Below are 13,550 nucleotides of genomic sequence, written 5' to 3' on the forward strand. Positions count from 1 at the left end.
CAAACCTCATGGACTGCATTTTTTCATCTGCGTAATATTGTGAAAATTAGGCCTATCCTGACCCGAAAAGATGCAGAAAAATTGGTCCACGCTTTTGTTACCTCAAGGCTGGATTACTGTAACTCTCTGTTATCAGGTAGCTCTAGTAAGTCCTTAAAAACTCTCCAGCTAATTCAGAATGCAGCAGCACGTGTACTAACAGGAACTAAGAAACGCGATCATATTTCTCCTGTTTTAGCTTCTCTGCACTGGCTACCTGTAAAATCCAGAATTGAATTTAAAATCCTATTGTTAACTTATAAAGCTCTAAATGGTCAAGCTCCGTCATATCTTAGAGAGCTCATAGTGCCATATTATCCCACCAGAACACTGCGCTCTGAGAACGCAGGGTTACTCGTGGTCCCTAAAGTCTCCAAAAGTAGATCAGGAGCCAGAGCCTTTAGCTATCAGGCTCCTCTCCTGTGGAATCATCTTCCTGTTACGGTCCGGGAGGCAGACACCGTCTCCACATTTAAGACTAGACTTAAGACTTTCCTCTTTGATAAAGCCTATAGTTAGGGCTGGCTCAGGCTTGCCCTGTACCAGCCCTTAGTTAGGCTGACTTAGGCCTAGTCTGCCGGAGGACCCCTCTATAATACACCGGGCCCCTTCTCCTCTCTCTCTCTCTCTCTCTCTCGTATCCTATTACTGCATCTAGCTAACCCGGCCATTCTGGATGTCACTAACTCGGCTTCTTCTCCGGAGCCTTTGTGCTCCACTGTCTCTCAGATTAACTCATACCGCAGCGGTGCCTGGACAGCGTGACGTGTGTGGTTGTGCTGCTGCCGTGGTCCCGCCAGATGCCTCCTGCTGCTGCTGCCATCATTAGTCATTAGTCATACTTCTTCTGTTATTATACACATATGACTATTGTCACACATGTATACTGCCAGGTATTAATACATACTTTCAACATATTGTACCGCAGTAGCCAGAACTATAACTATAATATTATTACTTTCATTAATGTTGTTGTAAGCTACTGTCATTACCTGCATCTCTCTCTCTCTCTCTCTCTCTCTCTCTGTCTCATTGTGTCATATGGATTACTGTTAATTTATTATGCTGATCTGTTCTGTACGACATTGCACGTCTGTCCGTCCTGGAAGAGGGATCCCTCCTCAGTTGCTCTTCCTGAGGTTTCTACCGTTTTTTTTTCCCCGTTAAAGGGGTTTTTTTAGGGAGTTTTTCCTTATCCACTGTGAGGGTCTTAAGGACAGAGGGATGTCGTATGCTGTAAAGCCCTGTGAGGCAAATTGTGATTTGTGATATTGGGCTTTATAAATAAAATTGAATTGAATTGAATTGAATAGCTGACATATCACAGTTACATTTTAGTTAATACATCAGTTGAAAATGTGGCGAAAAAAATGTCAGGACATTTCTTTACATAACGATTGTTTCACTTGAAACAATGTGAAAAGAAACAAGTGACAGTCCTACATTCTCTCCCTGTCCCTGCTTTCAAACAACAATTAAGATGGGATTACTGTTTGAACTTTTGTCATGTCCCTCACATAGACACATAGACAACAACATATGTCATGTATTGTAGCTTAATTCCTACACAAAAATGACAGTGTCAGGGCTTAAAGTGAAAAATTTGTCAATCGTTCTCCATCTATAATTTTGTGCCCTACTTGAGCCATGCCCACCTCTATTTATTTTTCACCCCTCTCTCCAGTTCTGCTGTATTAACACCGGGTTTAATATATTTTGCTTCCATCTCTCTGCCCTGCTCTACTGTACTTCAATGCTACTTAGCTCTCTCTCTACTCTACCAGTAGACTACCACATTCACCTGTTGCACAAAATGCACACAGCAGTGTTTCCCCTAGGATGGAGTTGTAGCAGCGGAGGTGAAGCACACGCATGAAAAATAATTTTCACATGAGTGAAACTTTTTTGTATGCTTGCAAAGCAGCCTGCTAGGATGTTTCTATGTATCTACTGGCACCAGAAGGGCTCTTTAGGACTAAGTACATATAGTACACATGTGCACAGTATGAGCAGGTGAAATGTCTGTCTAGCTTACATATGAGGTGTCTCAAGATTTAGGAACATACAATTTTATTGAACATAATAAAGTAAAAAGTCACATGACATGCTGCTGTTTTGTGCTATGACCTATTTAAGTGTTGGAAGTTGTTATTTACGTGACACGCCTGAACGCAACACAAGCTTAGCATGAGTGCCGTGCTACTCGCACAGACAAACAGCGTGTTTGTCTGTGTCTGTGTGTTTGCCCTGAGCTTTAATTTGCTCTAAATTTTAATTGCTTCATTGGGTTTCAGGCCCAAAGGGGCAGAGCCCTATTGAGTTTGTGTGGGTTTGTTAGTATAAGGGTTCAAGCCCAAAATGGCAGAACCGTGATCAGTTGTGATGCACTCTGTTATAGCAGTGCTGAGAGCGAACTCTACGTAATAATACGTATTTAAATCACCCCAAGTATACTGTATAGTATGTTCTGTAAAAAAACATTTTTATATCAGCACATATCAGAAAAGCCCCAATACTGATATGTCTATGACAGGCCCATATCAGCTGATAAAATTGGTCGGCTGATTTAATATCATACCTTTGCTTAATTAACTATGAGCTTGGCAAGAGACATGAAACTTGGCTGTGATGGTGGTCCTATAATTAACAGCCAAAAAAAAGTGAAAATTTTGAGAGGATGAATGATCTGGTCCTGTGCTGAATGGAAGGAATTCTTAAATGCATCTACATCTCAATGTGTTCTACAAATAAAAGTCTCTTGGACAACAAAGATGGATTGATTGATGGATTATTTTTTCAGTACAGTAATATGAATAGAGTTTTTTGGATTTTGACTCCAAATGTGGTACAGAGTCTTGCGAGACTAAGATACACAATCCAACCATAAATGAGCAAGATTGGTCAAAAAACATGGCCCCATCAATCAGAAAGTATTTGCGAAGGGCAGATCCTGTACACAAGCAAGTTTCATTGACATCTGAGAAATGAAAATGGAGCAAAAGGCAGGACTTTGAGTGTGCAAGTATTAAATTCTGAAATGATCAAACAAGTGTGTGATTAGTCTCACTTTTTTCTTTTTTTTTTTTTTTTACAAAGTTAAACCAACTGACGTGAGGTGGCTCAGCTTTGTGAATCCCCAAACCCACTTGCTGTGACAATGCTAATTGCTGCACCACTCTGCTACCTATATTTTAGTCTTTAAGTTTTATTATTTTTCATTTTATTACTTTTGATCACCATTTGTCTTATATTTGTTCTTGGTGGCTATGAGCATTTTTGTAAATGAGGTGTCTGTCTCAGTGTATTTCTATGTTAAAATAAAAGTTGAATGACTGAAAGATGATCTACCACTAGGTACCAGCAGTGAGCCACAGGATGTCTCACAGATTTACCACAGTATAGAAAAATGATTTTTTCTCTGTGAAACTTGACACCTGAACAGTCCACTTAAACACTGTGTGTGTTTGCCCTGCAGTGTACTGCCCTTCTCACTGTGAGGATACAATAAGTATCAACATTTCATTTATTCATCTTTGCCTGTGTCTTTGTGTATGTGTTTCTCAATTAAGTCTCCCCTCAGGTACATCTGAGCATGGAAGTGCAAATGCAAATGTGTAAGTGCAGGGTGTGACGAATCAGCTGTCTATGCAGAACACCTGCACTTCTTTAAAATTATTTTCACTATGTGTGTATATGTATATATTCATATATGTCTGTGTCTGTGTCTGTGTGTGTGGTAAGACAGATTGATAAAGGTTATTTGTCACCTCTCAAGATTGTTGATTGATAAAACTGTATGTTGACACAGTGGGTTTTCTTCACACACTCTGTGTGTGGCTATTTTTTTAGAAATTGTGACCATCCGCAAACTTCTGGCATCCACAGTCTCTCCACCCCCTACCCTATGGGGGTGAAAGGCAGCTGTGTCATGGAAATATGACAAAGTCAAGTCAGTTCAAAACAGTTAAACTGTACAGTGTAGTTCTTACCTTGTGTTAATTGCTGACAAAAAAACTTTAAAATAAAACGCTTGAGACAATAAGAAAAAGAAAAATGAAAGAGAGGTAGATGAGAGACTAAATTGGAAAAGCTTTTATATTTTTGTTGTGTATATTTTTGGGTAGAAAGGTAGTACAAATATTGAGTTATGGATTTTCAGTCTATGAAAATTGATATAAAATTTACTGAAGCAAATAATTCTCCACTGCAGGTTTTACAAACTGCTTTTATGTATTAATAAAGTAAAGATTTTCAAACACATTACAGCACTGTTGTTTTTATTTTCAGTTAAAGGAAACTTAATAACATGAAGCAAACCTATAAATACAAGTATGGTTATATTTGTATGTATAGACTGGCAACGCTGGCTGATAGTGTGAAAGAGAAAGAAAAAAAAGTCTAGAGAGAATAGTAGAGCAGGTTTGTTTTGTTGATCAAGTTCTCGGGAAAGCGGAGGAGGAGAGGGGAAAGAGGCGTGGCCAGTTTCAGGTGGAATTCCCCTGAACTCACCTGAGTCCGTTCTCCACTCCTTTACAGGAGTATAAAGCGTTACAGGTGGTTAAAGGAAGAAACAGGTAAATCTTCCTCAGACATACAGGTCACACAGAGAACAGCCAGAGGAGAGCACTAATTAACAGTGGGAATTCCACAATACATGCTCATACTGCGCATTGTCCTGGAGCATAATTCCTTTGCATCATATTGTGGCTCTTGCTGTTATCAGGTAAAAGATATTTGTTACCTATTTAATTGAAATATTACAGTGGTCATGCTTAGAAATGGTACAGATTTTGATTATACTACAAAAGTTAATAACATGTTTGTTACACTTAACTTCTCTTTGAATTAAAAGCTGTTCTTCTCTGTTTTTTTAACTGGTTTTTATACAGATATTTTCTTCTGTGGTTCGCAGTGTCTCCATGTCATCTCCCTGCCTCAGCAGCATCCTGACTCATGCTAACCTCACCATGTATCAGACTGGCATCCCTGATGTCCTGTCACAGCAGCCTGGTGTGCTGCCCAGCATCAACACCCTGCAGAATTACAGCTCCAACATAAGCGGTAAGAGGATTTTTAACTGCTGCTGCAGCACTCATTTGTCTTATCATCGCTTTAAGAGAGCAGTTGTTTGTGTGATAAGATAAGATACACCTTTATTGATCCCACAATTGAGAAATTCCAGTGCAGCACCAACAAATCTTGAAGCGTCTTGGCGGTGAAGCCGTTGTTAACCATTATAGTCCAGTCTGAGTTCAGTGGGCAGTTTCAGCTGAAGACTAATCTCACAGTAAACATGACCCTTTATTTTCAAACTTCAGCCAGTGGGACCATTAGCTCACTGAACTTTGCTTTGACCGCATTTAGACACCGTTGGCTCAATCATTTACCAGGCAGTCAATGTTCAACTTGGCATAACCGTCAAACAGAAAAATACTATCACCTCATAGACGAAACAGCTCGGGCTTTGTTTGTCTGACCTTAGAGACACAAATCCAGAGTGGGCGATGATGCAGACTGGTATTAGTCCACATCACTGCGAGCTGAGCATGTACACATGCAAATAAATTTACATGTTTTGAAAGTAAATTTAAGAAGTAAGTTTTGACATAGTCTTGGTGTAGTTTGAAAGAGACAACTGAATTTACAAAAATGTATGAAACAAGATCATGATTTTACATGAAAATATAGTTTCTAAATCTGTCTCTGCTATGTCTAACGTGCTTGCCAGGGCAGGTATAGCACTTACTGGGATCATTTTATAAACACACCTTCTGCACTCTATACAATATCATGTAATTCCTGCCTCTCTGTCTGCAGGTCAGTGGTACAGGCACATTAGCCCTCACTGCTGGACAGCAGACAATGTTCTGGAGTGGATCAGTGACCATGTAGAGAGCACCAAGTTTGATGCGAGCATCCTGAGTCTGGCCTACTGCACCATGGATGGCCCTGCTCTCTGCCAGATGACCCGGGACCAGATGATCGAGGTCTTCGGCCCGCAACTTGCCCCGCACCTCCACCAGAGTCTGCAGGAACATAAGACCAAATATGGTAAAGCTCAATCTGTCATGTGAGAATGAATTGTAGAACTTTAGAGCTGCAATACATCCATATGTAGTTCATGCCATTTGAGTGCTGGGTTGTACTTGCAGTGTAAAGATTTTATTAAGTTCAGGGTTTAAAGGTACTATGCACCAAAATCAATACAGCATATTAAAATAAAACTGGCCTATTTTGTGACAGATTATTCAAGTCAAATTTTCCAGTTACATGTCAATAAACCTAAAATGTTTACAGTCAAAACATATAGATTTGGCTTTTGTTGGTACAGGAGTTCTCTTCTCGTGGATGAATGCTATGCCTGAAACAACAAATTTTCTTATCTCTTCTTCTCAGAGCTGCAGAGCCTGTCAGGACCAGAGCTGAATGAGACCTGCCAGCTCCTGGACAACTTCCTGCACAACCTGAACTTCCCTCTGCTCAGCAGCATTAGAATTGGCCAAGGTACATATTGTATCGAGATGTTACATATGCACATAAAATCAATACTGTGTGGAAATCATAGGGCTAACAATGTTACTTACTATTCACAGCTGAGGAGGCCATCAGCAAGAGGGAGTTTGACTACAGGGATGATTATGATCTTACTAGTCTTACCATTGAGCCCATGACACCTCTTGGAGACACCGAGTGCCTGTCTGATAACCAGTCTGACAGCGAGTACAGCTCCTCCTCCAACAGTCAGTATTTCAGCTTTGTTATCTTGCTCAACTCTTCTGCCTCTCAGTTTCTTAAGAATGCAGTATATCTGAAAGATGTCTCATATTTTTTTCAGGTGGCATGTTTGACTTCTCAAGCCTCAGCTCCCCTGAGTCTGGCAGTGGTGAATCAGACCCGGAGTTCTCCTACCCCCTGATTTCAAGTGAGTAAGCCAAAAAACTCATGGTTTGTATGGTTCTTTTCATTCCACAGTCTCAGCAGTGCTACTGAGTTTAAATAAATGTCTGACAGTTAACCGTTGTGTTGACAGAGGTGCACATCAAAACAGAGAAAGGAGAGTCTCGACTCAAGCGACCCAGGGGGCGACCTCCCAAAGCCAACAGAGAGCACAACAGCAGCATTTATGAAAATCCAAAGAAAAACAAGCATGGTAAGGCCAGCATACTGTTATTCATCATGTAAAATACTGTTCAAAAGGCTTCTTTACATCAACACTGCTGAGCTGTTTTACAGATTCTACTTTGCATCTTTATCAATGTGCAGATGCATATCTGTGCTACATCCATGCACACACAAAAAGACATTTAGCTCATGATGACCCACTGTTTGTCTGCAGCGCCTCGTGGCACTCACCTGTGGGAATTCATCAGGGACATTCTGATCCACCCAGAGAGGAACCAGGGTCTGATGAAGTGGGAGGACCGTCGCGAGGGTGTCTTTAAGTTTCTCAAGTCTGAGGCGGTGGCTCAGATGTGGGGCCAGAAAAAGAAGAACAGCAGCATGACGTATGAAAAACTCAGCCGTGCCATGAGGTGAGTTCGAGGAGGAATTCCCAGCTGTTTCATCAACTTTCAGTTGTATCTGCCTTAATTGTATGGCATTGTGGCTGGGTCTAAAACAGAAAACAGTCAGAGGTGTCATTTCTGTTAAATAAGGAGATGTTACAACACAGACGGTTATCACAGATTGTATAGATTTACCTTCTTTGGTCAAAATGAAAGGGCTTCTGCAGTGATTTCCCACACCCCCACTCTGTATCACAGGCCTTTTCCTCTAACTTTGAAGTGTCTGAGCCATGATACAATAACCCTGATGATGTCAGCTGACAAAGGTCCTCTTCAGCCACAGAAGGACATTATAACTATTTAATACTCCCTGTGACTGATCAATTGATCTTGACATGTAAAACTGGTGAAGTGCCCCTTCAATCCTGGTCTGGTCACCAGTGGAAAAAGTATGTTTAAAGAGGATTAGGGGCCACTTTTTACATTTTAATTTACTAACAAGTGCTTTAAATGAGTGAAGTGCAGCAGATGATGAAGGGAACCACATACTTTGTGCCTGGACTAACTAACCCTCCTCCTCCCTCAGGTATTATTATAAGAGAGAGATCCTGGAACGAGTAGATGGCCGGAGGCTCGTATACAAATTTGGAAAGAACTCCAGTGGCTGGAAGATTGAAGAGATTGGCATGGGCATGTGAGACATCAGTCACCGAGCATGTAGAAGCCAAAAAGCCAATCAAGGCAGTAGTTCAGAACTAGAAATACTTGTGTGGCCTGTCTGAAAAAAATCCTTGCTTTCCCAGATGTTTAAGACACTAACTTCCTCTTAGAAGGAAGGTGTTGCAGAAAATGTAAGCCAGTGTTTTTGGCTCTAGTAGGTTTTATGAACCAATTTTAATATTGTACCTGTTTTATGCTTTTGATTGTCACTTCAGAAACCTAACTATATGCACAGTAACCAAAGTGGGCATCATTTTGGATGCTGTAAGCACCTAAAGGCTGAAAAGGCTAACTATTTACAAATGTACAGAATTCACTCTGCTGTTTGTTTTGAGCTGAAGTTAGTGTAGTGATGCAGGACTGGCTCATCCTCATCTGTCACTATGTGTTTTTTTAGTATATGGGCATTAATGACTGTACTGTAGTGCTCAAATGTCTGGAATGTATCCTTCTTTTTCTTACTTTTATATTACTTTCTTGTTATGAAAGGGTATAACTTTCACTATCAGTTTTCCAATCACTAATGGATCAAATTTGGAAAAGTCCTCTGCTGGTGAACTCAATGTGAAGGACAATGATAGAATTAGGGTGAAATAGTGATACAACTTCACATTAATACAGTAATGATGTGCACTACATGTCTATCAGTATCACTTATTTTAAAGTGTGTTTATACAAAGTACAAAGGAGTAACTATATCACGGCTCATATATGATCATCACCTGTAAAAAGTGTTTGCATAAATCAGTCAGATATCAGCTACATGTTGTGTGAATTTTTTTATTTGTTAATGTGATTAAAGACTTTGCTGATTTTCAACCAACATTAACATTGTTAAGGTACCCCATGTGCTGCCAGCTCCCGGAGGTCCCCGCCTGTCCATCAGCCAAAATCTGCCAGATGGAACATGTCAGCAATGATGTGAAATGACATATTGTTGCTCATGACAAGGGCAGGGAATTCCTGCCGCTGAGGAAGGGGGGGATGCCAAACACTGTTCATCTGCACACACTCCCCACACTGGTTGAAAATTGGGAGTAAAGTATTCCTTTAGTCCACTTTGCTGTCTTCCACTTTATACTGATAAATGTGTATACTTGTAAAATACATCTCATTATATCTATAATATCTCTTAAATAATTGCTTTTTTCTTTTATTTTTTTTCTTTTTTACAGAAATGCATTTTAATGTGTACTTGCTGTTTTGAGATTCATTTTTAAAACTGAATTCAGGGATCTTATTGGTATATCTGTAACCATCATGAAGGTTGGAAGATGTGATAATGAAGTGCAACTCTAAGTGTTAAACTTAAACAATGCTAAACAGTTATCACCCACTTATTGTCTGCAGTACTCCTCTGAAATATCCTCTTCATTCTGATGGGTATTTAGCCAATATGAAATCACAGGAGGGAGAGAATATTATACATTTGCAGCTGATGGCCTTCTTGCTCTGAGTGGGACTTCAGTTACTGAAAGATTAATGAGTGCACCAACTTGGTAATTAGGACTGCAATTATTAGTTGGGTAGGGACAAGCCTTGAATTACATTAAAAACAACATTGGGACAAAGGGAGACAACATTTTCCAAACTGAATCTCTTCATCCACACTGCATCTAGCACCACCACCCACCCACCCACTTTAAGCTCTTTATACAAACACAGGCAATTTCAAATAAGCTGTAGTAGTGACAGGGATGGTGTCTCTAACAACCATTTCCAAATTCAGTGTTATAAACACATCCAGACCATGCTCTGTTCTGCATACATATACGCAATAGGATTACAAAACACAAAACGCCAAGAAAGTTACTTCAACATTCAGAGGAAAAAAACATTTCAAATAAGACTCTGGTGGTTACAATCGGTTTACCTTAACAAAAAGAGCAGAGAAAACAGTAAAATAAAATACTGATCCAAGAAATTGCAAGGCATTAAATCATAGGATCAAATCATGAGCAAATTAGAAACTCTGCACTTCATTTCCATGTTTCAAATCTAGTGTTTATCATGTGTTAATATATGCAATTCCAAGACTTGTTTAAGGATCCTAGTATGCAGAAATAAACCATTTTGAAAAATGGCAATGCCCCTTTCCCCTCGCCAAAATTTAGCCTAACTTTGGTGCATTATTTAGCCCCTTACCATTAAGATAGCATGACATGATTTTTACTAATGAATGCCTTAGGCTGTCTACTTTATTATGATATTAGTATATTCACTCCAGCTGTAAAACCGAGTTTGCTAATTATTTACTGCTAGGTGCTACCTCACCTCAGCTTCATTTGTCAACTCACAGGCTGTATGGTCATAGCTGTCACCATAACTGCAGGGATCAGGATCAGATGACAAGTTGAAATGTGATTTAATAACAGTGATTGTAACTTGTATTGTCAGTTAAAAGTATTGCTGCAAAATTCTGAAACGTTCAAAATTTGAATTCACAAACAAATTTAATGTGAACCTATTCTCTATGTCAATGAATAGCAGGGCTTCAACAGGGCTGGACAGAATTATCTTTAACTGGTTACAGTGAATGAATAAATTAGCTGAAGTGAACAGATATCACACTGTGCATGATGACAGTCATAACGATCACCTTTATCATACATCAGGACACACTGTGTTTGACTGGCTTCATTACCTGCACTTCAAGTGAGAGTACAGAAAACAAAGAAGCAACAACAACATCGCTAAAGCAATGTCAGTACGAAAACAGGGCCTCATACTGATCCAACATTTTCAACATCTGAGCAAGATGTTGAAAAGCATGTTTCGTCTAAAGCAAGATTACTGTATTATTTTTGTTTTCTACAATTTTAAAATGAAAATAATGGAAGGAGCACCCTGTAAAAGTTTGGCCATCCCAAGACATTTGATCTCTCAGACAATTTTTACCAGGGTCTTAGACCATAACTAGCTTGTTAGGGCTATGGCTTGTTCACAGTCATCATCAGGAAAGGCCAAGTGATGCAAATTTCAAATCTTTATAAATACTCTGACTCCTAAAACCTTGTCCCAACAATCAGCAGCCATGGGCTCCTCTAAACAGCTGCCTAGCACTCTGAAAATTAAAATAACTGATGTCCACAAAGCAGGAGAAGACTATAAGGAGATAGCAAAGTGTTTTGCAATTGTAATATAATGTAATTGTAATGTAATTTAAAACAGGCAAACAGACAAATCAAAACCCTTGCATGACTGCAAAAGACATGCAAGAAGATTTAGCAGCCTCTGGAGTGGTGGTGTACTGTTCTGCTGTACAGTGACACCAACAGAAATATGACATTCATGGAAGAGTCATCAGAAGAAAACCTTTCCTGTGCTCACCACAAAATTCAGCGTCATTAGTTTGCAAAAGAGCATCCAAACAGGCCTGATGCTTTTTGGAAACAAGTCCTGTGGACTGATGAAGTTAAAATAGAACTTTTTGGACACAATGAGCAAAGGTATGTTTGGAGAAAAAAGGGTGCAGAATATCATGAAAAGAACACCTGTTAAACACGGGTGTGGATAGAAAATGCTTTGGGCTTGTGTTGCAGCCAGTGGCATGGGGAACATTTCACAAGTAGAGGGGAAAAATGGAATCAGTTAAATTGCAGCAAACTCTGGAAGCAAATATCACACCATCTGTTAAAACGCTGATGATGAATCAGTCAATCAATTTTATTTATAAAGCCCAATATCACAATTTGCCTCACAGGGCTTTACAGCATACGACATCCCTCTGTCCTTATGACCCTCGCAGCGGATAAGGAAAAACTCCCCCAAAAAACCCCTTTAACGGGGAATGCTTCTACAACTGGACAATGGTCCTAAACACACACAATGGACGACCTCAAGAGGCACATGCTTTAGATTTTGCCATGGCCCTCACAGTATCCCCACCTAAACATCATTAATAATCTGTGGACAGACCTCAAAAGAGCAGTGCATGAAGACGGCCCTAGAATCTCATGGAACTAGAAGCCTTTTTGCAGTGAAGAATGGGTGAAAATCCCCCAAACAAGAATTGAAAGACTATTTGCTGGTTACAAAAAACTGTTTAGAAGCTGTGATATTTGCCAAAGGGGACATTACTAAGTACTGATCATGTAGGGTGTCCAAACTTTTGAGGCCTTTTTCATTTTTTGTTATTTTGAAACTGGAGAAGATTGAAATTAAGAGGTTATCGTGCTTAAAAATAATGAAGAAATGTTTCATCTTTAACTTTGTGTCTTTTAGAAATCAATTCATCTTTTACTTACTTAACTTCTCACAGTGAATTAAACTTTGAACAGGGGTGCCCTACCTGCACACACACACACACACACACACACACACACACACACACACACCTACAAGTTTTAAGTTATAAAACTTTTTCTCTGCATGGGAAAATTTTGTTCTGATATGAGAGCATGTGAAAAGTGTCAAATAGTCTTACAAACATATTTTGTCTCTTTGTTGCACTTAATTCATGATCCAAGAATTTATTAATCTTCCAGTCATTGCTAATCTAACTCAACTGAGAGCCCTCCCAACAGGAACACACCTGATTTAATCTTTACTCACTCACATTGTTAGTCCTGTTAATTAACTAGCTAAGCAGAGCACTCCCAACACACACACACACACACACACACACACACACACACACACACAAGTGAGCACAAGTGAGGTGAGAGCAACTCCTCCTACTAGGTCAACATACCTGTCTGGCAGGTAAATGTGGCCACGGGCCAGAATGTGTGTTTTGCACGTAGCTTACTGGAAACACTCTCTCTGTGCCAGAAAAAATATGAGACAGGGAGGGAGGGCTGGATTTTTACTGCTATGATCTCAGCATATTGTCACTGGATAAACACAGAGAGTCATTATGCCCTTCTCTGGAGTTACTTATTAAACTAACCTCTTACACTTTCATTTTGTGCACCACACACTCATCCATCCCACTATGTTGAATGAAACCAAACACACACACACACACACACACACACACACACACACACACACACACACACACACATACAGGTTCCCATTTGTGATTTATAGATGCACCCTGAAATAGATTCAAATCAAATCAAATCAAACTTTATTTGTATAGCACTTCAGCACTTCACTTCATTAAAAATGCAGCACAAAGTGCTTCACAGAATAAAAACATACAACAAAAATACTACATACACATTGAAAACCCGCCCCCCAAGAGATAAAAGCGTGCATCAGCACCTCTGTGTTAGCCTGAGAGCGAAACGGGCGGACTCTGGCTATATTCTTAAGATGATAAAAACCTATCGTTACATT

At 39.7% G+C, this 13,550-nt stretch overlaps 1 protein-coding gene across 2 annotated transcripts; it reads left to right on the forward strand.

Annotated features, from left to right (window-relative positions):
• The first annotated feature begins 4,566 nt into the window (after window positions 1–4,566).
• Window positions 4,567–9,087, forward strand: elf3 (E74-like factor 3 (ets domain transcription factor, epithelial-specific)). Of its 2 annotated transcripts, none has more exons than XM_049571484.1 (9): window positions 4,567–4,762; window positions 4,929–5,100; window positions 5,857–6,090; window positions 6,436–6,543; window positions 6,633–6,779; window positions 6,875–6,961; window positions 7,070–7,189; window positions 7,376–7,571; window positions 8,131–9,087. In XM_049571484.1, the coding sequence occupies exons 1-9, from the start codon at window positions 4,694–4,696 to the stop codon at window positions 8,240–8,242; spliced, it is 1,245 nt and encodes a 414-aa protein (XP_049427441.1). In that variant the 5' UTR covers window positions 4,567–4,693; the 3' UTR covers window positions 8,243–9,087. The 2 variants fall into 2 exon arrangements, with proteins under 2 accessions (XP_049427441.1, XP_049427449.1); XM_049571492.1 differs by having other exon boundaries at window positions 4,604–4,762; window positions 4,952–5,100.
• The last annotated feature ends 4,463 nt before the right edge of the window (window positions 9,088–13,550 follow it).

This window comes from Epinephelus fuscoguttatus, linkage group LG1, assembly GCF_011397635.1.
Source record: "Epinephelus fuscoguttatus linkage group LG1, E.fuscoguttatus.final_Chr_v1".
In the NCBI taxonomy this organism is placed as follows: Eukaryota; Metazoa; Chordata; class Actinopteri; order Perciformes; family Serranidae; genus Epinephelus; species Epinephelus fuscoguttatus.

What these genes read in the sequence shown, in the direction of transcription:
- elf3 (XM_049571484.1), top strand. Translation starts at nt 4,694, where the DNA reads ATGCTCATACTGCGCATTGTCCTGGAGCATAATTCCTTTGCATCATAT. An exon ending in GGAACATAAGACCAAATATG is followed by an intron (nt 6,091 to 6,435) that starts GTAAAGCTCAAT and finishes TCTTCTTCTCAG; the next exon opens with AGCTGCAGAGCCTGTCAGGA. An exon ending in CAGCATTAGAATTGGCCAAG is followed by an intron (nt 6,544 to 6,632) that starts GTACATATTGTA and finishes TACTATTCACAG; the next exon opens with CTGAGGAGGCCATCAGCAAG.